Source organism: Amblyomma maculatum, chromosome 11 (genome assembly GCF_055883805.1).
Source record: "Amblyomma maculatum isolate TAMU_Amacu chromosome 11, ASM5588380v1, whole genome shotgun sequence".
NCBI lineage: Eukaryota > Metazoa > Arthropoda > Arachnida > Ixodida > Ixodidae > Amblyomma > Amblyomma maculatum.
In genome coordinates, this window is record NC_139354.1 from 124,303,794 (window position 1) to 124,331,390 (window position 27,597).

Consider the following 27,597-nt stretch of genomic DNA (forward strand, 5'->3'; position numbering starts at 1 on the left):
TCGCGACAAACGGGTTTGAACCGGTCCTGTATTATCCCGTATGAATTTGATATCGGTGTGACCAGTCCTGTATGAAGCTTACACGGGTTTTTATCGGACAGGTCATGTCCGCTATGAATCTAAATCCGCACGGTCCAATCCGGTATAGAGTTAAAAACAGGGCAGACCATTTCCGGTATGCAACTTATACATGACATCCGAATCCGGTATTGATATGAAACAGGGCGGACCAGTCCTTAATGAAGCTTAAACGGGTTTATATCGGACAGGTCATGTCCGGTATGAATCTCAATCCGGACAATCCAGTCCGGTATCGAGTTAATACAGGGCAGACCATTTCTCGTATGCATCTTATACACGACATCCCAGTCCGGTATGGATATGAAACAGGGCGGACCAGTCCTGTATTGAGCTCATATACAGGACAGGTCATGTCCGGACAAATCCGATATGAATGGAACTGATACGGGACAGAGCATTTCCGCTTCTCAGTACAACTCGGGCGGATCGTGAAGCTCAGCCAGGATGACCACGTCGGAATATGCCTTCACGCTAAATAAGCATGAAACCATACATAATATACGCTAAAACTTTTCTGTATATGTGGAGTACGCGTTGTTTCATACCTCACTAGAAGATATGAAGCCGTGGATGTGTGTGCTAGCAAGTACATACATGCATCGCGTTTTGTTTTTGCGTGTGCAACAGTCGCTGCAGCTTGTACGATCTTGCGGTGCATCTTCATAATCTGCAACTGAAGATCTGCCACCTTCAACGCGAAAGTGCAAGCAAGAACGTAGCGTTTCGTTAGCTCGAATAAAATACGCTCGAGAATAAATGAAACATCGCTGACCATCGAAATATGCACAGGTCAGCCGAATATCGGGAGTCGCTTCCTCGAGTGTTTACGCATGCAAAACGCTTGGTCAGAAGTAAATTCATTGACGTCGCGGCTCCGCTGGCAGCAGGTGGAGCTAAGACAAGCAGTAGTACAAGTATTGGTGCACCGCATATATTTATATGTAGCAAAAATTACATGCGTTCGAAGACGATGACAAAACACATCAGCACTAGAAAATTGTGACATTCGGAGGTTTGTCTGCAAGAAAGCGATACATTGTAAAGATGCGGGACACGGATAACCCTTCGTGATAGCCAGGAAAAAGATGCAGCGTGTTTAAAGGGCGATCGTTCAATTACGACCACAAATTCTACACCCTACAAAAATACACAAACTATAAAAGAGCAATCTCGACTACATAAGCAGGTATATAACCACTTTCGCAGTCTTCTGCCGTGGTGTAGCTGTTAAAGTGCGTGCTTGCCGGCCTAAAAGACCGAAGTTCGAATACATGTAATTTTTTTTTCCTTTTCTATTTTCTTTTTGTTTCTTTTTTTCTTTTTCAAATGTAGTAGAGTTATGTATTGTTCAGCCTGTATCAATTAACCAGAAACCGGACGAACGCGTCATTTCTGGAACTGATACCGGGCAGAGTATTCTGCTTCTGAATAGAAGCCGGGCCGATCGACGAAGCTCAACCAGAATGACCATGCCGGACACGCCAGCGCACTAAATAAGCATGATACGAAACATGTTATACAACTGTTCTGTATATAAAGGGCGCGCTTCGTTTCCCAAATACCTCGAAAATGCGAAGCCGTCGAAGTGTGCGCTAGCAAGCATATACGCGCGTCGCGTTGCTTTTGCGCGTACAACAGTCGCTGCAGCTCGTACGATCTTGCGGTGCGTCTTCATATCTGCGACTGAAGATCTGCCGCCTACAACACGAAAGTAGAAGCACGAACGTATCGTTTCGCTAGCGATGACAAAAAACTGTTCGAGAAAAAATAAACATCGCTGACCATCGAAAGATGCGCAGATAGCCGCACACCGCGCGACGCGTTCTCGAATGTTTACATATTGAAACCGCTCATTCGGATGTGTATTCATTGACATCGATGCTCCGCTGGTAGCACGTGAAGCTAGAAAGCCCAGTATTACAAGTATTAGTGCAGCGGATATCTCTATGTAGGAAAACTTACAGCGTTCATAGACGATGAAAAACACATCAGCACTAGTAAATTATGATATCTCGAGGTTTGCCTTCAATAAAGCGACGCATTATAAAGATGCGGCACATTTGTGAACCCTCGTGATAGCCTGCAAAGATATTCAGCGTGTTTAAAGGGCGATCGGTGAATTACGGCCACAAATTCTACTGCCAAGGAAAATATACAAGTACGAAAGAGCAAAAGTAGCTACATATACTAAATAATAAGCAGTGTAACCATAACCAGCCGTAGAGTAGTGGTTAAGGTGCCCGTCTGAAGACCATAAGGACCAAGGTGCGATTCCACAATCGGTACTAAGTTTTTTTTTTAGTTTTATGTATTATTTTAAATGTAGTCTTTTTATTTTATATTGTTGCATGCTTTTTCCACCCTGGCGACGCGTTTCTTGCCGGAAACGAGGGCCATCAACCATACAGGCCATTCGCGTATCAGAGCTCCGCGCGGTTTCATTCCGGACTTTCCAGGGCAGTACAGGAATTTGCTGAAATAGCCCCCAATCCTGTATCACAGATCCTGTACAATAAACCTGTATACGATTTCCTGTACGAATTTTATACAGGATTTTTCAGTAGGGCAAGCTGGAAGATAGCTTTTTAAACCAGACGCGCCGACTAGTTCAGGCTGGTTATCCACCGGCGCTGTTATCCTCAGTAGCGGAGGCTGTGTTAAAAACTAAAGAAACAGTCAGTAGAGACAGGGATAAGAAGATCGCAGTCATTCCCTACGCGCACGGGATTTCACACAACTTGAGAAAGATAGAAAGAAGGGCTGGAGTTGATGTTTTTTCGGCTCCGGACCGCTTGTCAAGTCTTTGCAAGCGAGTGAATGGGATGGGTCGAAAACACATCGGCTGCAACACAAACCATCGCGACCGATTCGTCTCGTGTGCGGAAGGCGTCGTTTATTCGATCCCTTTGACTTGTGGCCATGCGTACATAGGCCAAACAGGCAGATGTCTTAATAAAAGATTATTGGAGCACAACTACAATGTGACAGAGCGGATCTCGGGCCATCTGGGTGTGCACTGCCGAGATTGTAAATGCACACCTCATTTGCGTAACACGAGCGTGCTGCGCAGGTGCGGTGACAAGACCACGCAAGAAATAATCGAGGCCGAAAAAATTGCAAACCTAAAAGACAGCTGTGTAAGCATTCCTTCCATAGCCCTTCTAGATAGGGAGTTGCTTTTCCTATCGGGTGTTGGATGATCATGGTGCTCCTGCTTGATGTCTGGCTGAGATGAGTGTCTATCAGGCTTTGTTGTTGTTCTTGTTAGTGACGCTTGCTGTATATATACCGAGGTGTCAGAACAATAAACCTTCAGTTGTTAGTCAGCGCCTGTGTCTCGTCTGCCCTTCTCTGTCCATTGTGAAGTTTGCGCTGTTTTTGCTCTGTGATGAACCAACTAGCTCGAGATGTCTTCAAGTTTATTTCTAGTTCATCGGGCATCCCTTCCTTCGCCTTTCATGATCCGCACTCCCTGGTGCAACTCATCGCAGCGGTTTCGTGCAGGGCGCGATTGCTCAGCTTATGCTTCCGCAACAAGATTATACCACCAGAACTCCTGGCTTTGCTTGGGGGCTTTCCCCCCCTCCGCTGGACATGGTATCCGGTTTTGCAAACTAGTACAGTCTGAACTTCACAGACAACGTCGACTATTCAAGGACCACCTTTGGTTGCTTTTGCAAGCCTCGAAGCCTAACGGAGGCTCGGGGAAATATGCCGTCAATTTTCCCGCATCTTGGACAGGACAACAGAGGCCCTGTGGCAGCTTACACACCCACGTCTTCGAATGCTCGTTCCGAAGAAACCTCCCTCCGACACCAACCGCGTCCACCTCCTGGGTGATGCCACGGTTCCGAGAGCGGTCTACGACGTGCTGGCTCGTGGTCCCAAGTTTGCAGTTGAGCGTAAGAGATCGGCTCCTGAACTTCTAAGCTTGGTTCGGCAGGTCTCCAGACTCGCTCCTGCGGCTGAGGTAGGTCGTTGCTTCTCCGAAGGCGTAGACGTGTTGACTCGCTGCAACTCGACCAGCAAGAGACTGCCTCTAGGGAAAACGGTGACATACCTCAAGGAACATGAACTTTGCCTTCTCCCTGCGGACAAGGAGGGCGCTTTCGCAGTTTTACCGAAAGGCGACTACATGGCTAAAGCCCTTGAAGCCATAGGTTCGTCCTTTGATGTATGCAGCAACGTGTCCTTGAAAAAGGTAAAAAGCAGGGCCATGAAACTGTGTAAACGCCTGAATCTCGAAAAGGTATGTAGTGCAGTGAACAGCAACAAGTATTTGTGCTTAGAAATGTTTTTCTCGGGTAAAACCCATAAGGTCGATAATCCATTCCGTGTCATTGTTTCTGAAGCTGGGACTTGGCAGAAATCTGTTGCATCATTCTTACAAAGGCAACTTAAGCTACCAACTATTGACGACCCTTTTTTGGTAAAGAATGCAGAACCTGTGGTCACGTTTTTAAAAGGAAACTCCGAAAGAGCGTTATTAGGTTGCTGCATATATGCTTGCTGCATATATACCGAGGTGTCAGAACAATAAACCTTCAGTTGTTAGTCAGCGCCTGTGTCTCGTCTGCCCTTCTCTGTCCATTGTGAAGTTTGCGCTGTTTTTGCTCTAGGTAACACAAGAGACGCGTGTAGTAAAAATGAAAGCTTTTTTGCATTTATTAATTTTACATAAACATCTCTTAGACAAACTGAATAGCTATAACAAAGCACAATACATTCTTTGGATTTGAGATGTTTTGTTAACCACGTGACCATGCCCTGTCATGAAAACTGTTTAGTGACTTATGTGCTCGAAACAAATTCTACATATCCTTCATAGTCAAAGAATGACACCCACTGTGCTGGAGCATTGCCTGTATACTGATGACAAACAGCTACCTTTTACAGTTCTATGAGGGCATTGGATTGCAGACCATGTTCAAACAGACCGACTGCGTCAACAACGGTTAACCAGGTCTGTTTTGCATACATCAGTAATATTCTTTTTTATGAACTGGTGCTATGAAAAGTTCAGTGTATTGAAAGGAAATGGAAACAATGTGCTAGAAAGCTTGTCATGCTCTGTACACAATGACCGACAACATTGAACATGCTGGAATCTTTGGGGAAGGCTAGCACATTAAAAGATGCAGATATTAATCTCTTGAAGGATTGGACTGTTCAGCTTACTGCCTGTTCTGTATACACAATGGGTATATGATTATCGCCAACGTACTTGATGTAACCAAATAATCGGGCTGTTCTGCAATGGACTATTCTCACAACATTGAGTTGATAAAAAGTGCATATTATATAACCAACTTCTGTGTACAGACTTCGGAAATTATAAAACGTTTGACTTGGTTAAAATCACAGAAGTTGTGCAGACATTCCGCTACAAAGTGGAGAGGAGCAATCTAAAAAGGTAGTGAAAAATCCTCAGTTACACAGCCATGATAGTCCTTCATGGAGGAAGTGATAAAATTACATTAAGGAAACGTCCCTGACTTTCGGCCTCCTTTTATCCTCTCCCGCAGCGTAGTATTGATCGTGCGATCACAAGCAACAAGAAATGACTGCAGATAGTCAGGGAACATATGTCGGCTAATGACATCAAGATTGAAATCTAGAAGAAATTCCGCATGCACCGGACACGTAATGCAAAGGAAATATAACTTATGGTTCCTTAAAACAGCCGATAAGATTCTGAGAGGGGGCGGGGGGAAGCATAGCAGGGAGTGCCGTTTGGTTGACGGATGAGAAAAGAAGTTGGGGACATGAGGTGCTTGCAGTTGACACCGCACAGGGTTCTTTACCTTAATACAGAAGTCTGCCCTGCAGTGCGTATAGGCTGATAATGGCTATGTCAACCAACAAAACACATGGATCTTGATGAAGACATGCACGAGCATACTAGCACAGCCTTGTATTGCAATCATGAAAAGCCTGTTGTAGCTAAGTGGTTAGGGCGCTCTACTATTGACCCGAGAGACCGGACTCAAAACCCAGCTGCTGCAGCAGCATTTTGATTGAGTTGAATCACAAGACACTGCTATACAGTGCAACGTCAGTGCACATTTAGGAACCCCAAGGTGGTCAAAATTATTTTGTAGCCCTTAGCTACAGCATCTCTCATAGCCTGAGCTGTTTTGGGACATTAATCTTCATAAATCAAATCAAAAAGCAAACACTCAGAATTCACACCTGCTCACAGCAATGGTTCATCCGCGAAGTTAGTCAAGAGTGCACAAATGGACAATACTTTGTTCAGTTGCCCAGACATGCTGCTTTGGAACACTTGGGAGAATATTTTGTATGTCTTGATCCTCCTGATCACTCTTTCCATGTGTATCCGCACACTAGCAATTAGTCTTGTCTCATTTTCGTCTTCTTCTGAGAGCTGAGGCCGTCCTTCCGGGAATGGTGGTATGTTGAGGTGCAGGGACCGCTGCTTGCACTCTTCTTCAATAGTGAATCCCCTGTGAGCCATCACACTTCGCCCTGGTGCAAACTTCTCTAACACTCCAGAAGAATTTGTTAGTGCTTTGCAAGACACTCTCCCGGGAGCCCGATCTGACACAAATGTCACAAATCCATTGAGAATGCGCACAACAAGTCCATTTGCAGTATTATGATCTTTGTATGCGGAGTACGTTACACTTTGGACTCGGAACGAAGATGGTGTCTGGGTGAAAATTTCAGTGCAGTCAAGTATGCCGTCAACAGTTGAGTAGCCTTTGTCGATGAAGGCTTTTGACCTGTACTTGTCGCATAGTTCTGGTGGCATTCAGGTTGGGACCTATAGAATGAGTAATGAAAAAAGCTATATTTGTATTCTATACATACATATACAGTACCCGTTTTACTGCAATACTACAAGGCCCCCTGTGGATGTTTCATACCTGCCAACTCCCCCGAATTGTCCGGGAGTCTTTCGAATTTGATTACATCTCGTGATTGTAAGGGCGCTACCTCAAACCTTCTGAAAAGTGGCCGAAACAGCCCAGCATTTGTTTTTTTTGCATGCTATAGCTATAATCCCATAACATCCTATAATATAACCATGCCGGAAAGCAGCGCAGGAGCGGTTAATAACCAGCAGCCACCTTGAATCTAGATAGTGGCCGCCTGCACCAGCATGAATGTGAGGGGCTGACGGGAGCTGGATTTTCCGGTCTGGCTGGTCTCTGGCTGGCTCGTGCATTTAGCAATCCAGTTGTTATATGATCTCGGGTGCGCTAGTACAGTGTTTGTGTTTCCTGAGTAGGAACGACTGATGGTGCTATCAAAAGCAAAGAAGAATTTCGTTACAGAAAAAAAAGTACTTGCAAGTATACTTGGAAGAGTTTCTGATGACGCAATAACACAGAGATCAGTTCAAAATAAGCTAGTAGGCCGCCACTCTCACCTCTTTCAGATATCAGACTCAATAATTTCCGACTTGTTGAATTAAAAAATATGCTTCCCCCTCAACCCCAGCAGTATCCTGAATTTTCATGTTACTAGGTTGGCAGGTATGACGCTGCGATTCATCAAGACCATAAAAAAGAGAGAAGACAAAAGACACAGTAAGGAACATCATAAAAAACAAATAAGTGATGCTGACATACCTGGCAAAGCCTTTTGTCCAAAAAATCCAACCATGTTGCCCAGATCCTTGAGAGAGTGGTTTTAGAAACACCAAACCTATTAATAAAACATCATTTATCCAACATGTGCCCTTCAGTAATTTAATTTTTTTTAATTTTTTTTTAATTTGTTCATAGGAAGGGAAAGGCGCAGTATCTGTCACACTTGCTCTGTGGACACCTGAACCGCGCCGTAAGGGAAGGGATGAATGTGGGAGAGAAAGTGGATAGAGAGAAAGGGGAGCCGTAGTGGAGGGCTACGGAGTAATTTCGACCACCAGGGGATCTTTAACGTGCGCTGACATCGCACAGCACACGGACGCCACTTCGTTTCGCCTCCATCGAAACGCAGCCGCTGAGGCCGGGATACGATCCCGAGAACTCCGGCACAGTAGTCGGGCGTCTTACCACTGCACCACCCCGGCGGGGCTTCAGTAATTTGCAGTTACTAGAAAACAAAATAAGTGAGAAGAGGAAGCTACTAGAACAGTCAGTTGAAAGATATCATAACACGCCTGTTTAAACAACTTTAGTAGCAGAGGCAGGAGATATAACAAAGGTACCCTTAGCTTAGCTTCCAAATTCCATGTGGCATTCAGTGGAAATTAATTGTTAACAAAAGCAGCACTTGGTAATGGTCATTTCTTTAACTTACTGCTGGCACACTTAAAAATGATGTGGCCCCCCTGTCAATGTGACTACCCGCTGATTATTAATTCCCGCCTAGATTATTAATGTCTGCATAGGAGAAGCATCGTGGTCCCTTGAAGCCATCAGGCATCTCATGCACTGCTAGAATCTACAGGGCCAACATGCTTTGCTAAAAGAGCGACATCATATTGTGGAGACCTAACACATTACTCACGGTGCTCTCTAGCCATGCAGTCCCTGCGTTATTAAAAATCACGTTGCATGATCTTAAACAACAGCTAAGGCTAATTAACTTCTAGCTGAAGATTGTAATTTGGGGTACACTGTAATATACTATGCTCTAGGGCATTCAGCAAGTAGCTTTAGAGAGCATAAGCAACTAAGGCCATTGTGCACTGAACAGCTGTTCATCACAACGTGTTTTGAGAATATAAGGTGATTAACTTTTTGAACATTTTTACTCAAGAATCAGTGTTTCTACACTGAGATACTACTGAATAAGGAGTAACTGCATATACTGAAGCTGACCTTTTGATAAAATCCTACATGCATAATGTGTATGTGAATCAAAGCCAGAGTGACAATCATAATGGCTTCTGCACTGTGCAACAAATACACCAACGTAATGACATAAATAAATACTCTTCCTATTTACTCTTCACAGTGGGTTCATACAAGATGTTTTCAAGCGAATATCCTCATAAACAGATGGAAAAGATTTTTATGAGTCACTCTTAGTAACCAAACAAAAAATAAGTAGAAATGGCTCTTAGTGCCAAATAAAATATTTCAAGCTTTAAATGTTGACAGTCTACCTGTATGCAAGATCAAGGCCATTAAGATAAAGCCGGAGCCGCATCAGGACAAGCACAAGCTGGGACTTCAAAGGGAGGGTGAACTTTCTGTCCTCACTGCTGGTTTCTTTCATCTGCCAGAACTGAATACGTTTTACATGTGGCTCTAAAAAGGACCAAAAAGCCTCCAAACGCTCGCTGTACATGAAGCCTGTGTAATAGCGAAGCTTTCTCTTATCTTTTACAAGCCCTTTTTACCTGTTTTCAATATTCTGAGAAGCCTTAGCCTTGCAAGTTCTTAATTTTTTATTGTATAGACGACAGCTCGAATTTTAAGCCGCTGTTCCCCCGCTGAAGACGATCACACAACTTTTTTGTTTCAGTGTGATCAAGTTGACTTCGTTCCAGCTGGGGCTTTAGCTCTGCCACTTGTGCATTTGCTGCTTCAGCTTGTTCCAAGAGGTCTGTCACAATGTGCTTCTGTTCAGAAACTTTATTGACAAGGTCATCCTAACTTACATTTTGGCTGTTGTACGAGTGGTCCGAGAGTATGTTCACTTCAGGCTGTAAATTACAGTTGCTGTCATCGCTGCTGCTGGCAAAGGTGCAGACTTCCTGCCCAGGGTGTTCGGTAAGCACAGTTGAGGTGCTAGTAACTTCAGGCTGGAAGGTGGAAATAAAAATCCAATGTGTTTCAGTAACCTAAGAAATGTTATGTTTGCAATGCAGCTGTAGGTGATGCTTTGCACACACATTTTTTATTGCTTCACATCATTTCACATTGACTAAATATTCCCTCTTGTTTTTTATTCAACAGTAAAATTAATCTAGCCATCTCCTTGCGTCACACTATCCCGAAAATAGAAATGAAGTATACGTAAACATGACATGCTGTCTTTACTTCCTCCTTGCGCTTATTTTACCTCAGTTCTTCTCAGCGGCCACCTCTTTTTCACTTTTTGATGTCTAAGGGAGAAAACTGTGGGAACACGGATCATGTAAATATTTTTACCCCCTTCGAAGTAGGGACTGCATACTCTGTGTCCCGTCGTTGGCACGAACTTTGAAAACCTGGGTAGAGAGAATTTCAGCAGTACAACTATAATACTTCTAAGCATGGCCAGGGCCACTCCGCTGTAATTTATGCATTTTTGTATGCTCAAGCTGTATACCTTCATTGCGCTACTACAGTAGCACTTTGTCCAGATTAAAAGTACTTCTTGATGAATAAAAATCAGGACGGTGCCAATATAATGAAAGTTTCATTTTCACTCTCTCTCTCTCTCTCTTTTTTTAACAAAACCGGTCCCATCGTTAGCACAAACTTTGAAAACCTAGGTACGGAGAGTTTCAGCAGTACAAGCATGATACTGCAAAGCACGTCCAGGGCTACTGCACTGCACTTTAGGCATTTTTTGTATGCTCAAGCTGTATGCCTTCATAGCGCTACTACAGTATCACTTTCTATAGAATATAAGCACATGTTCATCAAGAACATAACGATGGTGCCAACATGGTGAAGGATTATTTTCTTTTTTTTTTCAAAACCACAAATGCATATAATATACATTGCTGCAGACAATTAGCTCAATAGTTACGCTGAAATCGGTTGCGTGCTTACGCTAGCTAACAACATCGCGGAAGTAAAGGCGAGGTTTCGAGATACCGCTAGCCCCTGGGATAACGCGTGAAAGTTCACCTGATCTCGGACCATGACGTCCCTGCTAAGCTGCTGTCAAGGGTACCGTGAAGCGAGTATATTACATCGCTAGCAAATGTAACGCCCCCATTTGTCATGCGATAAAAAAAATTCAAGTACTGCGTCTACGCGCTCCATCGTTTGCGTCGTTTCTTGTACCGCACTTGTACCACGGCGCATGGTAGCAAAAACACGACGACTCTGGAGTCATTCACGAGAGTCATGGACGACTGTAACCTTTTTTTTTACCATACCGCTTGAATCACCATGAAAAGAAATGCGAACTGCGAAGCGCACCGACACTGCGCAGTTCGTACTTATCTGTGTTTCCGCTTTAAATTCATAAGTGAGCTTGCCCATTGCCGTTATGCATGCGTGTTTCCTACCAGTGGTGTAAATAAAACAACGTAACTTATGTTCAGATCTAGAAGTCCTCTACTTGTAATAAAAGCACGCAGTGATAATGAAGCAAACAAACGGGGGACCTACAGCAAGAAACATCGGTGTGCAAGTACACCCGTGCTAACGATTGTTAATCCATTCCGGAATAGGAATAAAAAGGCAAAGGCACCCGACCATTGTATTCTTTGAAATGTTCAACTACGGGTTTTACATTCCGATACAAGCAGCTGCAGAATTTACTTGGAAAAAGGCTCCAAGCATCCTAAAAGCTGTCTTACCTGCCAGACGGTCCGCCCTTGTTTATCCGCTGAATCCACGTCTGTCGAAGTTTTTGGTCTTTAGAAAAGACATAAAACCCGAGACCTTTGTCCCTTGCACTCTTGGTTTAGCACCCAGGAACGCAACTGGTGAATCCTCCCATGGCAGGATAGCTCCACACGAAGTTTTATAAAAATCGTTCAGATGCGCGACGCATACGCAATCCGTGCGGCTGGAGCGGCAGGAGAACTACATCTACCAGCATGCAGCGCGGCGGCGGTGGCGCCGTGAAACTAGTCGGTGTGATCGGTCTATTGTGGATAAAGTATTTATTTAGCCAAGTTATACACTCATCTGTGGAGCTGTCTCCGTAGAATGAAGACAATCAGTAAATATCAAAATAAATGTGCTCTTTCCATCGCTAGCGAATCAGAAATTAAAAAAAAAAATTTAGAAGAAATGCTAGTGAAGAAATTACCTTACGTGCCTCAGGTAACAGCATACTCATATATCTTGATGGCTGCTCGAGGCATTAAACAAAAAAATAAAGGCGTGCTGATTTACACCTCTCATCATTGTCGCTAGGGTACCAGAACTGTAGAAAAAGAGAAAGAGTTGCACTAAATTGGTTTACAGGACACTAAACAGTGTAAAGCCTTTGCGAACCGGAAACAAAAGCCGTTTGTCCCTAAAATGCTTACCGCGGTTATTTCGCCATCACGTTCCTGAGTCATAGAAGAACGCTACCATCATCTTCATCTATGCGCAAGACAATGTCATGGATTTCAAACAACACTCATGATTTCAATATATTATTGTTTTCTTCATTTCTGTTTACTAAGCCACAAGGCAGTAGGCTGGAAAGCGCAGTTAAATGTTTCAAAATTTACACTAAATAATATGTTGTAGAAAAACACGCATCATAAAAAGTTCATATACTGGGAGAAATCCCCTCATTCAGCACAAACCTTAACACAAGCGCAGAACTGAGAAATTGAGGCTGAAATTCGACAAACGAAAACTTCAGATATAAGAGTATAAAATCCAAAAGAGGTAAATGTCACAGAAATAAGCCTTGCATGTTTTCATCTGTGTCAGGTCGGTACTAAAATGTTTTAGGTGCCTATTTTCTGCGCAGTTGGTATACAATTCAACTGTCAAAAGTAAATAACGAGTGTGTTCAGTTTGATAACTACTGGAAACGTACCATTTTAACAGTTTCTATTTTCCTTACAGGTTTCCACTCCATTTCAAGCATGAGAAGCAGCTGCAAATTTTTTATCAAAAATAAACACGATAGTGGTTTCGGTCATAGAATGCCTAGGCTAAAAAAGGGTTTAACATATCCATACTATGCGCGAACCATTATGCAGCAGAAATCTGCAGTGGCGACCTAGCAAGCTGAATCATGACGGTGTTGAAGTGTTATCTTTAAGCCTACTTTTCATGCAAGCACATAAGAGCGCAGAAAATCTCAAGACATGCTTACTCGCCTTGTTCTTGTACGACCAGTGCAATTAAATGAGTTTATTATAGATTAACTTAAAAATTTATAAGCCTTAACAGAGCTATTAGTTCAGAAGGCAAATGTAGGAGGAGGCTCAAGCTTACCGTTATGATTATACATGCTAGCGCCTTAACACCGAATTTTCATTCTGCAAATAGTTTTATACTTTAAGAGAGTGAGCTCTGCGACTGGGGTTGCAACTTCGTATTTCCCCTCGTTGGTTCCGAATTCATCATCTACATCAGCCTGATTATACCCACTGCAGGGCGAAGGCATCTCCCATATTTCTCCAATTACCCGGTTCTGTGCTAGCTGCACCCACTTGACCCCTGCGAACTTGTTAATCTCATCCTCCCACCTAACTTTCTGCCGCCCCCTGCTACGCTTTCCTACCCTTGGAATCCAATTTGTTGCCCTCAGCGACCATCGGTTATCCTCTCTTCGCACTACATGTCCTGCCCATGTCCATTTCTTCTTCTTAATTTCTACTAGAATGTCGGTAACTTGAGTTATTTCTCTGACCCACTCTGCACGCTTTCTATCTCTTAATGTTACCCCTACCATTTTTCGTTCCATAGCCCTCTGGGTTGTCCTCAACTTAAGTAGAACTCTCTTGGTTAGCCTCCACGTTTCAGCCCCATAGGTGAGTACAGGCAAGATGCAACTGTTGTATACTTTCCTCTTGAGCGATACCGGTAAGCTGCTAGTCACAATCTGCGAGTGCTTGCCAAATGCGCTCCATCTCAATCGTTTTCTTCTTGTTATTTCCTTTTCGTAGTCCGGGTCTGCGGTTACTACCTGTCCTAAGTAGACATATTCGCCTACCACTTCCAGTATTTCGCTACCTAATGTAAACTGCTGTTCCTTCCCGAGGCTGTTGAACATTACCTTAGTCTTCTGCATATTGATTTTCAAGCCTACCTTTCTACTTTTTCTGTCTAGGTCATCAATCATTTTTTGCAGTTCATCCCCCGAGTTGCTTAGCAAGGCAATGTCATCAGCAAATCGCAGATTACTGAGGTATTCTCCATCTACACTTATCCCTAACTGCTCCCATTCCAAGTTTCTGAATACTTCCTCTAAACAAGCTGTGAACAGTACTGGTGAGATTGTGTCTCCTGGCCTAACACCTTTCTTTATGGGAATTTTTTGTTACTTTCTTTATGCAGAACTATGGTTGCTGTGCAGCCATTATATATATCTTCCAGCACTTTCACGTACGGCTCGTCTACCCCCTGATTTCGCAATGCCTGCTTCCCCGCCGAGGTTTCAACTGAGTCAAATGCTTTTTCGTAATCAATGATTGCTATGTATAAGGGCTGGTTATATTCCGAGCATTTTTCTATCACCTGAGTGATGGTATGGATATGATCGATAGTAGAGTACCGTTTCCGAAACCCTGCTTGATCCTTTGCTTGATTGCAGTCTAAGGTTGTCCTGGTTCTATTAGCGATTACCTTAGCAAATACCATATACGTAACAAACAGTAAGCTGATTGGTCTGTAGTTTTTAAGATCATTAGAGTCCCCTTTCTTGTGAATGAGGATAATGTTTGCATTTTTCCATGGTTCCGGTACTGTCGATGACATCAAGCACTGCGTATACAGGGTGGCCAGTTTTTCTAGCACGATATCCCCCCCGTCCTTCAGCAAATCTTTAGTTATCTGATCCTCTCCAGCTGATTTCCCCCTTTTCATAGTTTCTAGTGCTTTCTTGACCTCGTCCTTCATCACTGGTGGAACGTCTGACTGTTTTTCCCTACCGCCAATCTCATTACGGTCCTGACTACTTGGGCTACTGTAAAGATCTGTATAGAACTCCTCGGCTACTTCGACTACCTTGTCCATATTAGTGATGACGTTGCCCACCTTGTCCCTTATCGCGTACATCTGGTTTTTGCCCATGCCCAATTTCTTCTTTACCGCTTTTAGGCTTCCCCCGTTCGTTACAGGATGCTCAATTGTATTCATGTTATACTTCCTTATATCGGCCACCTTGCGCTTATTGATTAGCTTTGATATCTTGGCCAATTCAATGTAGTCTGTTGGACTGGAAGCTTTCATACTCTGGCGTTTCTTAATCAAATCTTTCGTCTCCTTAGACAGCTTACCGGTAGCCTCTCTAACTATCCTACCGCCTACTTTTACCGCGCACTCAGTAATGATATCTCTGAAATCATTGTTCCTTGTCTCTAGGGTAATGTAGTCGTCCTCAGTTAGAGCTGAATACCTATTCTCTAGCGAGATCCTGAACTCTTCTGCCCTCCCCCTCATAGCTAATTCGTTGATGGGTTTCTTTCTTACTAATCCGCTGCGTTCCTTCTTAAGAGTTAGGCTAATTCGGGACCTCACCATCCTGTGGTCACTGCATCGCACTTTCCCGATTACCTCTACATCTTGCATAATGGCGGGGGTTAAACACATTATGAAGTCGATTTCATTTTTAGTCTCTCCGCTAAGACTTTTCCATGTCCATTTCCGGTTCTTCCGTTTGCTGAAGAAGGTATTCATAATTCGTCAGTTATTGCGCTCTGCAAACTCAACTAGAAACTCCCCCCTGCTATTCCTAGAACAAATGCCATTGTCACCTACTGCCTTGTCTCCTGCCTGTTTTTTCCCTACCTTGGCATTGAAGTCGCCCATTAGTACAGTATACTGCGTCTTTACTTTTCGCATTGCCGATTCTACATCTTCATAGAAGTTTTCAGCTGCTTGGTCATCATAACTGCATGTAGGTGCTTAGGCCTGTACAACCTTCAGTTTATACCGCTTATTAAGTCTAATTACGATGCCTGCAACCCTCTCATTAATACTTTAGAATTCATCTATATTACCCGCTATATACTTATTGACAAGGAAACCTACTCCTAGTTGTCGCCTCTCTGGTAAACCTCGATAACACAGTACATGCCCATCCTTCAGTACAGTATATGCCTCATTCGGCCTCCTAACCTCACTAAGCCCTATGACATCCCATTTCATGCCCTCTAGTTCCTCTAATTATCTTGACCTATTTAATATAGGTGTCCACCAAAACATGAGAGAGGTACTGTGTCTTCTTTACCCGAAATACCAATAGAATAAAACAAAACAAAATCTGCGCATGGAAATATGTGATGTGACCTTGACCTAATTGGGCACAGAACGTAACACAGATACTACTTATTTTCCCCTAAACCAATTTTCCCCTGAACATGGCCGCGAACCCCACCGTCTCGGCTACGTTTCAATGGAGGCGAAACTCATAGGAGCCTGTGCTTTGCTACGTCAGTGAACGTTAGTAGACCCGGAAGCAAATAAACTTCTTCCGATAGTCGTCCGGTAGGTCATCTGGTCCTTAATTTCTTTTTCCCTCTCACCCTCCTCCCATCTCTTAAAGTGCGGTTCGATGGTCGATCGGTAATTGTGACAGATGCGGCGTTTTTTAACAATTTAAAACAGATAAATAAAAATTGTGAACAGATAATTCGGTATTCCAGGCGCGCTGTTACTTGCACTCATATTCGGAAGCTTCAGCTTCCCCGTAATTCAAACCATATACTCTTGTACAACCTTTCTAAACCATGAAAACAATGCCCAACATAGGTTTTGTTCGTCTACCCAGATTCGCCATACTCCTGGCTGTATGAAAAACTATTACTTGTATCTCACAGGGAGAAAGCTTGAGGTGGTGGCTCACCCGTCCAATGACAGGTGGGGTCCTCATTGCAGGAGTCTATTGGCGACTGCCGCGGCACTGGTCCTATCGATCCGGGCATATTTGCAGGGCAGATCGGCTCAGCCGAGCAGGACCTTTTGCATAGGACTGTTAGTTATGCAGACGATTACCTGGTACTTTTTACCAGTTAACAATAGCTGTTGACATCGGGAAATTCGTTGACTTGTTGAGAATAAATGAATTTGGCTTGAATTTTCCGAGGATGCCAGCACACAGTTCTTAAACCTATTGTTTGTTCACTCCAACAGATTATTTGTATTGGCCGTATAAACTGAGAATTGTGAAAGCTTTAGTGTAGTATAGACATGACACTCAAAGCTAGTTAAGGATGGCCTAGAAGTGGCATGCGTTCGGTCAGTGCTATTTAAAACGGATGCTAACAAGATCTGCTAGGATGTTGGGGCAAATGACTAGGATCATCATCATCAGCCTGACTATACCCACTAATTCCTCTCCCATATATCAGCAATTAACCCTGTTCTGTGCTAGCTGCATCCACTCGACCCCTGCCAACTTATTAACCTAATCCGCCCACATAATTTTCTGGCGCCCCCTGCTAAGCTCTCCTTTTCTTGGAATCCAGTTTGTTACTCTAAGCGACCATCGGTTATCCTCTCTTCGCACTATGACTAGGATGACTGTCACGAAATCGGCGCACGTTTTATAGTCAGCGTGGCGTCGGCGTAGGATATTCCAGGGCATTGGCGAAATGTCTCCTGCGCACGAGTGGAGACCGTAGCCTTGTACATATCGGCTTAACCCTCCTCATCACTCGGGGGTGACGATGTTTTACTGTGTGTGACTCATTCAGCCCTAAGCTATTCGTCCTCTCCAGAAGTTTCGGCATCGCCTAACCGATGAGGACGCGCAGTTCAGCGGGAGAATAGGGGGACGCTTAAACGAGCGAAGTTACTTGTGTGTGCGCGTCGGCCTTTCCAAGTGGTAAGAGCCAGACGCGACGCGCACTATTTATTAAGGTCACGTCGCTTGTGTTAGCTAGCCAGTGTTTGAGCTAGTACTGCGTCGTGTTAGCAAGTGCCACTACTAGGCTGCTGGGGCTCACCCCCTGCTGGGCAAGCCCACAGATCTGCGAGGGAGCGGCGCTCATTTTTAAGGGGCTCGAAACAGCTATAGCAATACATTTTTTCCTATACATAGTGTCTGAAAGAATGTCGATGTAAAATAACCTTCCCGTAAGAATTTTTGAAATTTGGCATTTGGAAACAGTTATTTGCAATCAAATTTTGAATATCGCGCCTTCACGGCTTTCCTCCTCCTTTCCTGGTTTTAGCGCGCGCAAAGGCTGGCCCTCCTACACGGGCCTCGCCCAATGACACGTCACAAGTGACGCATTTGCCGTTTTAATTTTTTGCTTAGCGCCGCACGCCGCAACTTCTGTTTCGGCGCGCTTACTGCCGACGCGCCGGCGGGGGCCTCTTGTCGTCTGCTTCATCGTCATCGCAATTGGGCGCAACTCAGAAGCTTTGTTGCCACGCTAATCCCTGGTGTTGACCTCACCCTCGACTTTGTGTTACGTCCTGTGCGTGATGGGAGCAGGATAGCTCTGGGCTAGACCGGCCACTCTCTTGAGTTCACGAAGGCAGTTATCGAAGCTCTGAATTGTTTTGACGGGACACGGGCAGGAAGTTGCTATAGTGTGCAGTCCCTGGCTGCGAAGGTATTGCTAGTGTCGGCAGGAAAAGACAGTGAATCCAGCGCTATCGCCTCTTCAATACAAAATTTCTAAACCTCAAGTGCTCAAGCGAGACGGGCTCATTAAAGCGCTTAATTTCTGTACTGCAAAAAAATTAAACAAGTTGTTACGGAGAGGCACTATCGTGAACGTAACCTATAAACCTTTGTCGCTCAATGGCTATATTTCAAAACAAAGGAGCAAAATGTGAATACCTGTTTGTGAGCTCTGTACATGTCAGTTCATGTATAATATTGCCTCGCTTTCCAAACAATCATTGAAATAGGATAATAATCTTTTTATCGCCCCCTACCTGCTGTATAAAAGCTTTCTTCGTTGTCAGAGCTCCTGCTTGATATGATACGTATTTATTTCGGTAGAGGCAGCCTGGACACCCCAATGTGGACATGAAATATTTTTCATTCTCTTATTGCTATCGCTAAAGTTACATTTAAAAAAAAAACAACATTAGGCTACTTTGAACAAAAAATAGAAAAAGATACCGCTGCGTTGCCCAGTGCACCAATGCTTGGCAAAACAGTTCGCGAGGATTGCCTTTCCTGAATAGTCACAAAACAAAATCTCCATTTACCGTAGTTGTACTTGTAAAGGGTCAACTATACATGTAGTAAGTCAATGGCGTCCGCCGCTGGACGGAGCAGCACTCGCTACTGCCACTTCATTCTTGGGTCGCTTCCTCACTTCCTAAGTTTCTCTGCAACGAGCGAGTCTCTGTGGAAGCGGAGGCGGAATTGGTCGCGTACGCAGCAGCATCAGCCAATGCTCCCTCCTTCTTAAGCGAGATGCAAGGCACGTGATTCGTCCCGTGCACACAGCTGGCGAGGCAGTGTTCGGCTCAGCGCTGCGACGGCGGTGGCGCAGCAATAGCAGCTTTGCGGTGAGACCTGGGATGACATCACGACACACCTGCGGCGCTCTTCTGGTTTTAAAGCCAAAATAGATACGCCGGTGAACATGCGTGGCGGATAATCGATCAGTGCATTTTCTCGCTCCAAAATTCTCTAAAACCTCGCCCTGCCGCGTCCAAGAATGAATTCTATGCGGTGATAAAATTATTATTTCTTGATAATTAAGTATTTTTTTTGTATTTCCCACTTCTTAAGGCCAGGATTGCTCCTTTAATTTATGTCATCACAAGCGAGCCTTGGGAAGTTTGCGCATCTGAACATATTTTGCGCCTTCTCTCTTTCCATAGCGAGTCCTGTGGTATGCAGAGCTGCGCTGCACATAAGCATAGACAAATTTTCGCTGCACAAGCCGTCAGAATAGAAACTGTCGGGTCGCGCCCGAGGATAATCACTTGCAGGTGCGCGCCTCTGCATGGCGCCGCCACCCGCCTGTCTGCTTCTGGTATTGTAGACGCGGTCCCCCTTTTTCAAGCGTGCCGCGTTTAGGGAGAGCCGACCGGACCATCGGCGCCAGATTTGCGGGACGGTTTTAGCCCAAAGGTCGTTCATGGGTACATGCGCAGCGGAACGTGCTGCCGGGTGCTCGCATGTATGGCACCCATCGTACTGGCAGGTAGCGAGCGCCCAAATGAACCTTCAGCCTTTTTTTTACACTGCGACTATCAGCATTGCGAAAGGAAGTCTTGTTTATCCTGTCTGCTGATGCGACAAAAGAGCGCCCGAAGAAGCATTCAGGAAGGTACTCGGGTATTGTGCTCAGAGCGAGCAAGCCAGAAGCTCCCCTTTAAGCCGGCGCCAGGCCTTCAGCATGGCGGCTGGTTAATCTTTCGCTTTCCATGTCGTTGCTCGTAGTGGTAAACACGGATGGCGTGGGGCAATGCACTGTGGAAAGGATTCAACCAGCAGGGGCAGCGTAGATGGGGCGGCGGTGTGTGAGACACAAGTGGGAAGAAAGTCACCCGAGAGGACAGGGTTCGACACCCTCACTGGGGAAAGAGTTTCGCTGTGCTTTGCTTGTAGTAATTTGTATTGCTAGTGGGGCCCTGGGTTAGAGGCTAAGGCCAACCCATGGGGCTGTGCCCATCTAGCATATTTCCTTATTGGAGAGTTGATGCGTGGGGCTGGCCTGAAAATTACCGCCCCTATTTCTTTGTTTTGTGGAGGTGTAAAATGAGACGCGATCCAAGAGAGTTCAGTCTAGTCTGAGCTGGGGCTCCATGCGTAGGCATGTAACGCGACTGTTCTGCTTAGGCTCTAACTAGTTAGGTCGAAGAGTAAAGTAGCGCAGTGTCGTTATTTGTAAATTCATTCCAACTCCCAGTTTTACTCTCTGTATAAGTATGTATTGCTGTAAATATATTCTCTATCATCTTCACCTTCAAGTACGCCTGCTGGTCTTTCCTAAGCCGCGCTACATAACAGGAAGGGTTTAAAGAACCTTCCGAAAAGGAACAAACAACATAAATTCTACTGAAACCTCATGTTTCTGATCGGCTAATGCATTCACCTTTCATTGAAGTTCTTTTAATTAGCACTGCCTACGCCGCTGCCTCAGAGTACCCTCCGAAAAACCCTAAAACACTCCTTCAGTGCGGTAGACAGTACAGAAGCCCACATGTGCGACCATGTGTCAGCATATTATTGGCCACGAGGGGGGTGGTCTTGCAATGCGTCTTCTAACTTCTATCCTTGCCAATATTTTATGAATAGTCAAGGCGGCCATTATATTGCGGTCGTCTATAGCTGCCTTCCTACTTATTAATGCAACGAATACGTACCCATTTCCTGGTCACATTCTCCATTGCGGCAGCGTCCTAGAGTGCTTTCGGATCCGTCAACCTGAAGAATCCAAAATATTGATGAAGCAGTGTCGGTAACTAGTGCATCTGGAAAAACGCTAGTTTAATATGTAAATGTTCTCAAGTAGCGGCAAAATCTAATTTTCGTATAGGCAAATGTTTTCGCATAGTTACGGTTTATTTTCACGAGTGACCACAAAAGATGAGCACAAGAGAAACTAGCCTTCCCATGCCCAGTTTAGTCAGTTGATGACGGCCACAATATATGCGCAGTGTGCGGTAGATTTCAGAAGCCTGCTTACAATTGCATTTGTGAGTGTTTTATGCCATAACGCGACTAGCCAACTCACAAATAATTCTTGTTTCACTGACAATACGATCGCTTCTTAGATGGTAATTTTCTTGCCGTCGCACTACAACTGCTCAGGAAAGGGCTGCTCGCGGTGCCCATTGAAAGGTCGTCCTTTTCTCTGTGGCCGTGCCCCAACAATCTCACTGCGCTTCGGTGTTGTTGTGGTGGCGTTGAAATTTGTTCATAACGCCGCTTTTTAAGTCTGATGGTCGATACCGTTATCCCACTTTCGCAAAGCAAAATAGTCTCAATCTGGGAATGTGACCACAAAAAAATTACTTCCGGTCACTACACACAAAATGCTAATCCTCATCGAACATTGCAGGAAATATGACTTCGCTGTTCATTTCCAAGAAGCGATCACGTGTCCCGGAGATCGCGGTCCTTATCGAAGGAGTCAAGTCGGATCATGACCCTTTCAGCACACAGGGGTAACCTTGAGCAGGCCATCGGCAACTCTGTCGTCCTCACCGTGAATGGCTTTCGACACTGTGGCAAGAAAGAGAAAGCGGAAGCCATAGTGATGCTGCTCGCTTCTTTCACAGTCGCGCCGAAGAAGTCAAAACGGAACTTGAACGTTTGAACGTAATAAATTCTATTAGCTTTATGATAACCTCTCGGCGTTTTAGTTTAAACCTGATAAGGATGGACCTGCAACGATGTTCTTGAATCAAACTTGCTAGAAGGGAACTCAATGTATTGCCGCGTATCCATTATCCAAAACGTTATTGCGCTTGTTAAAATATTGTTGAAGTGTCGTGGTTTCGTCGCCGCCCTGTCCTTCGGAGGCGGTTAGCCATATTTGCAGCCCCTTTGCACTGTCTATCTCTCGAACGCTTATGTTCGGTGTTTAGTTAAAACCAAAACAGGGGAGATCCGGCAGGAGGGCTGCCTGCATCTTATGTGGATGACCTTGCTATCAGTCGTCTAGCAGGGGGAGCATATAGAGCATAGGTGGGTCCAAGCTGTAAATGTGACGCAAAATATTTGCGTCACCTCGCCGCGATCTGCGCTTCCGAAAAATCATGGGTTTGTAAATCACCGTAGTAAAGAGCTATCACTAATGGCTTTTTATGTGGTGGTTGGTTTCTCCAGTCCTGTTTTACCCAAGGCAGAGCAGTCGGTATGAGTGTTACAACGCTCTAAGCTCGAGTGTGCCATGTTCAGTTCAGTTCAGTCGCTGAGTCGTGTCCGAATCTTCGTGACCCTATGGACCATGTCACGCCACGCTTTCCGGTCTCTCACTATCCTCCTAACATCACATACCTTCAACTGCAGTGCCTCGAGGATGCCATCTAACCATCGCGTTCACTGCCTACCCCTTCTCCGGCGACCCTCAACCTTTCCTAACATCAAATCTTTCTCCAGCGACTCCTCTCTTCTCATCAAATGACCAAAGTAGCTGAGCTTTAACTTTAGAATTTGACTCTCCAATGAGCAGTCAGAATTTATGGCCGACAATATCGACTGATTTGATCTTCTGGCAGTCCAAGGAACTCTCAAGAGTCTTCGCCAGCACCACAATTCAAACACGTCAATTCTTCGGCGGTCAGCCTTTTTCACAGTCCAACTCTCGCATCCATACATCACAACTGGAAAGACCATAGCACGAGTTATACGAATCTTGGTTGGCAGACTAATGTCTCTGCTCTTTACTAGGCGGTCAAGGCCAACCATTGCTCTCTTTCACAGAAGCAGGCGTCTCCTAATTTCATGGCTGCAGTCTCCTTCCGAGGTAATCTTGGAGCCCAAGAAGAGAAAATCTGTCACAGCTTCCACTTCTTGTCCATTGATACTCCAGGACTTGATAGGGCAAGACGCCATGATGTTTGTCTTTTTAATGTTCTGTTTGAGCCCAAACTTCTCACTCTCTTCTTGTACGCGCATCAGAAGTCTCTTGAGTTCCACTTCTCTCTCTGCAATTAAAGTGGTATCATCCGCATATCTAAGGTTGTTGACACATTTTACAGCAATCTTCACTCCAGCTGAAGGAACGTTCAGATCGGCCTTCCTCATGATGCACTCAGCACATAGGTTAAATATTCAGGGCGACAGTATGCAGACTTGTCTCACTCCATTCTCATTCGAAAACCAACCAGTAAGCCCATGCCCAGTTCTAACTGTGGCCTCTTGCCCTTCATACAGGTTCCTGAGGAGACAGATGAGGTGAATTGGAACTCCCATCTCTTGGAGAGCTTGCCACAAACTGCTGTGATATACGCAGTCAAACGCTTTCGCATAATCAATAAAGCAGAAGAGATGGGTTCCTGGAACTCTATTGCCTATTCCATGATCCAGCGAAGGTGGGCAATTTGGTCTCTACTTCCTCTGCCCTTGCGAAACCGAGCTTGCACGTCCGGAAGCTCCCGATACACATACTGCTGCAGCCTATCTTAGAGGATTTTCAACATCACCTTGCTAGCATGCGAAATAAGCGCGATCGCGCGGTACTTGGAACAATCTTTGGCACTGCCTTTCTTTGGAATGGGGATGTAAACTGACCTCCTCCAATCCTATGGCCACTGCAGGGTTGCCCAAATCGTCTGACATAATGTATGAAGAATGTTAACAGCGTCATGGTTGAGGTTTTGAAGCAACTCAGCTGGAATGCCATCAATTCCGCTAGCTTTGTTCTTAGCAAGGCTTGCTAAGGCCCATTCAACTTCACTCTTCAGGATGCCCGGCTCGAGATCAATAATCACAACCGTCTTATGCTGGGTTTGCACATTCGGGTAATTGTACAGTTCTTCTGCGTATTCCTGCCACCTCTTTATCTCTGAGACTTCAGTGAGGTCCTTGCCTCGTTTGTCTTTTATCACGCCCACCTTAGCACAGAAGCTTCCTTTGATATCTTTGATTGTCTTATACAGAGCTCTTGTGTGCCTTAATTGCCTGTTGTCCTCAACTGCCTGGCACTGTAGGTTCAGGAAGGCATTCTTATCTCTCCTTGCTATTTTCTTGAAATCCGCATTGAGAACCTTGTATCTTTCTCTTTCCTCCATAACTTTTGCCATCCTCCTTTCCTCAGCTATTTGCAAAGCTTCTTCAGATAACCAGTTTGCTTTCTTGCATTTCCGTTGCTTTCGAACTACCTTAGTAGCAACTTCTTGTATTATATCACGAACATCAGTCCACATCTCTTCGGGCTCTCTGTCTTCTAGATATAATTCTTGAAATCGATTTCTCACTTCCACAGCATATTCTAATGTAATTTGATCCAGATCTCACCTGAAAGGCCTTCTAGTTTTCAGCGCTTTCCTCAATCGAAGCATAATTTTGGCAACAAGAAGCTGATGATCGGGGCCACAATCGGCCCCAGGCATTGTTTTTACTGCTTCTATAGCGCTTCTCCCTCTCTGCCGGCAAAGAATATAATCGATCTGATTGAAGTACAGACTCTCCGGTGAAGTCCATGTGTACAGGCTCCTCTTGTGCTGTTGAAAATGAGTACTCCCTATGGTCAGGTTGTTTTCTTGACAAACCTCTACTAGCCTCTGCCCAGCTTCAATTGGCTCACCAAGACCGAACTTGCCTGTAATTCCGGATAGTTCTTCACTCCCGACCTTAGCACTCCAGTCTCCTATGAGAAAAACGACGTCTGATGATGGGGTGCGCTCTAAAAGGCATTCTAGGTTTGCATAAAATCTCTCAACGTCAACTTCTTCAGCAGTAGTGGTCGGTGCATAGACTTGAATAACTGTTACGTTGAAAGGGTGACCTTGGGTCCGAAGTGAAATCATTCGGTCGTTTATTGGGTTGTACCCTAGCACTGCTTTGTCCATTCTTCTGTTTACTATGAGAGCGACCCCATTCCTTCTCTTGAATTCGTGCCCACAATAAAAGACATAATGGTCGCCGGAGTTAAATTCTCCCATTCCGGTCCACTTGAGGTCGCTGATACCCAAGATATCAATGTTCAATCTGTTCATTTCTCGCTTGATGACATCCAGTTTACCTTGCGTGATAGAGCTTACATTCCATGTTGCTATGTGATATATGTCCTTGCAACATCGGACTTTCCGGTCGCTTCCCGACACATCCACAACTGAGCGTCCTTTTGGCTTTAGCCCAGCCGCTTCATTCGTCCTGGAGCTACTAGGAATCGCCCTTTGTTCATCCCCAGTAACATGTGGGACGCCTTCCAACCTGGGGGGGCTCATCTTCCGACGCCATATCATTAATGGTATTGTGACTTGCCGTATGGTTTTCTTGGCAGGAAATACTGGAGTGGGTTGCCATCACCTTCTCCAGTGAATCACATTTGGTCAGAACTCTCTGCCGTGACCTGTCTATCTTGGGTCGCCCTACACAGCAGAACTCACGATTTCAACGAGTTTCGCAAGCCCCTCTGCCACTACAAGGCAGTGATACATGAAGTGCCATGTACAGGTTTCCATCATTCCATAAGAAATATTCATAAGGTCCGAATGTTATTGACGGACCTAATTCACTGCTTTTTTTTGTCTACATTTCCTATGTATATTTTATTGACACGCTTCATTAAACAATCGAGGAGAAACTACGGTTCATTACAATACGAGAAACAACGAACTGTTAGTAGCACACGAATACAGTCGAGCACTTTAGATGAGTGATATCTACGTAGGTTTGGTTCTGCACAAACCACAGTCAACATTACCTTTCACCACATCAAGCCTCTGGCCGAGGATTGTGTAAAAATTCAATGATAACATTTTGAGATTACAGTTATAATGACATCCAACTTTTCCCTGAACGCGTTTAGGAGCAGTGCGCTTTTGGGTCATGAAGTATTAAATGATGGCAAATACTTTAAATTCAGAAGTCGAGATGAACAATTCAGTGTATCATATTGGTATCTTTTTTTTAGAATACTGGGAACTCGAGGAGCCATGATTTTTCACGTGAATGAATTCGAAACGCCACCTTCGTGTTTGTCTGCGAAAAATTTATGAGTGCTCTGCAATAGATCCAATTCACCTGTTACTGAAGCAAACGCAATCTCATTTCAGCCAGGGAATCACCATTCTTATTCATTTTTTCATACCCCCACCCCCCCGTCCGCCTTTTCCCCACCCTACAATAGAGCAATTCAAATGGATGTATAAATAATGTTTTGTGTAGGAACGACGCTATTCAGCTTCATGTTCGAAAATGGGAAGCCAGTCTTAAGCTTTAAATTGCATTTGACGTTGCTGCTCTGTGGGCCACTGACAAGCGCTGCATTAACCACATATATGCTACACTGAAAATCGATCGAAAGATTTTCTGGATCTCTGAACGGTCTTACAAAATACCTAAGCTGAATCATATTATAATCTGTTCAATACTAATATCATTCAATCGCATTAATCCCGGCTAGAACACGCAAATTGTGTGGCGTACGTGGTGGTGAGCGTAGATGATAAATTTAAAATGTATGTGGCTGCAAAAGCAATGAAACCAATATATATGATACAGTTCATTGTTGTAAATTTTAAAGTCAAATATTGTACAATAAAAACTACTGGGATTAAAGGAAGCACTCGGTTTCTTCTGGCTTGATACAACGAACTGAAGACGCAAGGGCAATATTGATGCGTTAAGCAAGTGCGCTTGAAAGATTGTCTGTAACTTGTATTCACCGCGTTTATTGCAAAAGCGAATCTGCACCGGGGGCGGCTGACTGCCAAGGCTTTGCTTTCCTACTGACCGCTTATCATGTATAGCGGTATATCAGCTATGTAGTGGCAATAAAGAATCTTCACGACTGCCAACTCGGATAGTAAGCATATATGCCAAACAAATGTTCTATTCTAATATGTACACCATCTAAGGGCATGAAAGCGAGGTTACGGGTTGGATGGCAACCGATCAGAATTTCGCGCTACGATCTCTCAGTTGTAGGACCCCGTAACTTCTTCCTTCTTACTCGTTTTCTGTCAACTAATTAAACGGTAATTGCGGCTTAGATATGTGTCTCGCGCCACGAAAAGACAATACACACCCTTGGAAGGCGGGAAAAGATTATGGTAGTGCATCCTGTGGTCACGGTCATACCCTTGGAGCCGGGCGTGTTCGTGATTGGTTTTACAGCTATTTACACTAAAGAACATCACATAAATCAACCTATAAAGAGAA

General features: G+C 44.6%; 2 protein-coding genes across 7 annotated transcripts in view; both read right to left on the reverse strand.

The window, feature by feature from the left end:
• The window catches only part of LOC146174893 (uncharacterized), a 126,901-nt gene that overhangs the window by 58,805 nt on the left and 40,499 nt on the right, over nt 1–27,597 (reverse strand). For all 6 annotated transcript variants that reach the window (XM_084584101.1, XM_084584104.1, XM_084584100.1 and 3 more), the window contains one exon: nt 21,126–21,186. In XM_084584101.1, the coding sequence (XP_084440227.1) occupies nt 21,126–21,186 (61 nt within the window). The remainder of the gene's footprint in view (nt 1–21,125; nt 21,187–27,597) is intronic.
• On the reverse strand, nt 4,668–9,735 carry LOC146174895 (uncharacterized). The gene is made up of 3 exons (XM_084584106.1): nt 9,662–9,735; nt 7,680–7,725; nt 4,668–6,868 (listed from the first exon to the last, which is right to left on the reverse strand). Exon 3 carries the CDS (start codon nt 6,854–6,856, stop codon nt 6,278–6,280), a length of 579 nt encoding a protein of 192 aa, XP_084440232.1. The 5' UTR covers nt 6,857–6,868; nt 7,680–7,725; nt 9,662–9,735; the 3' UTR covers nt 4,668–6,277.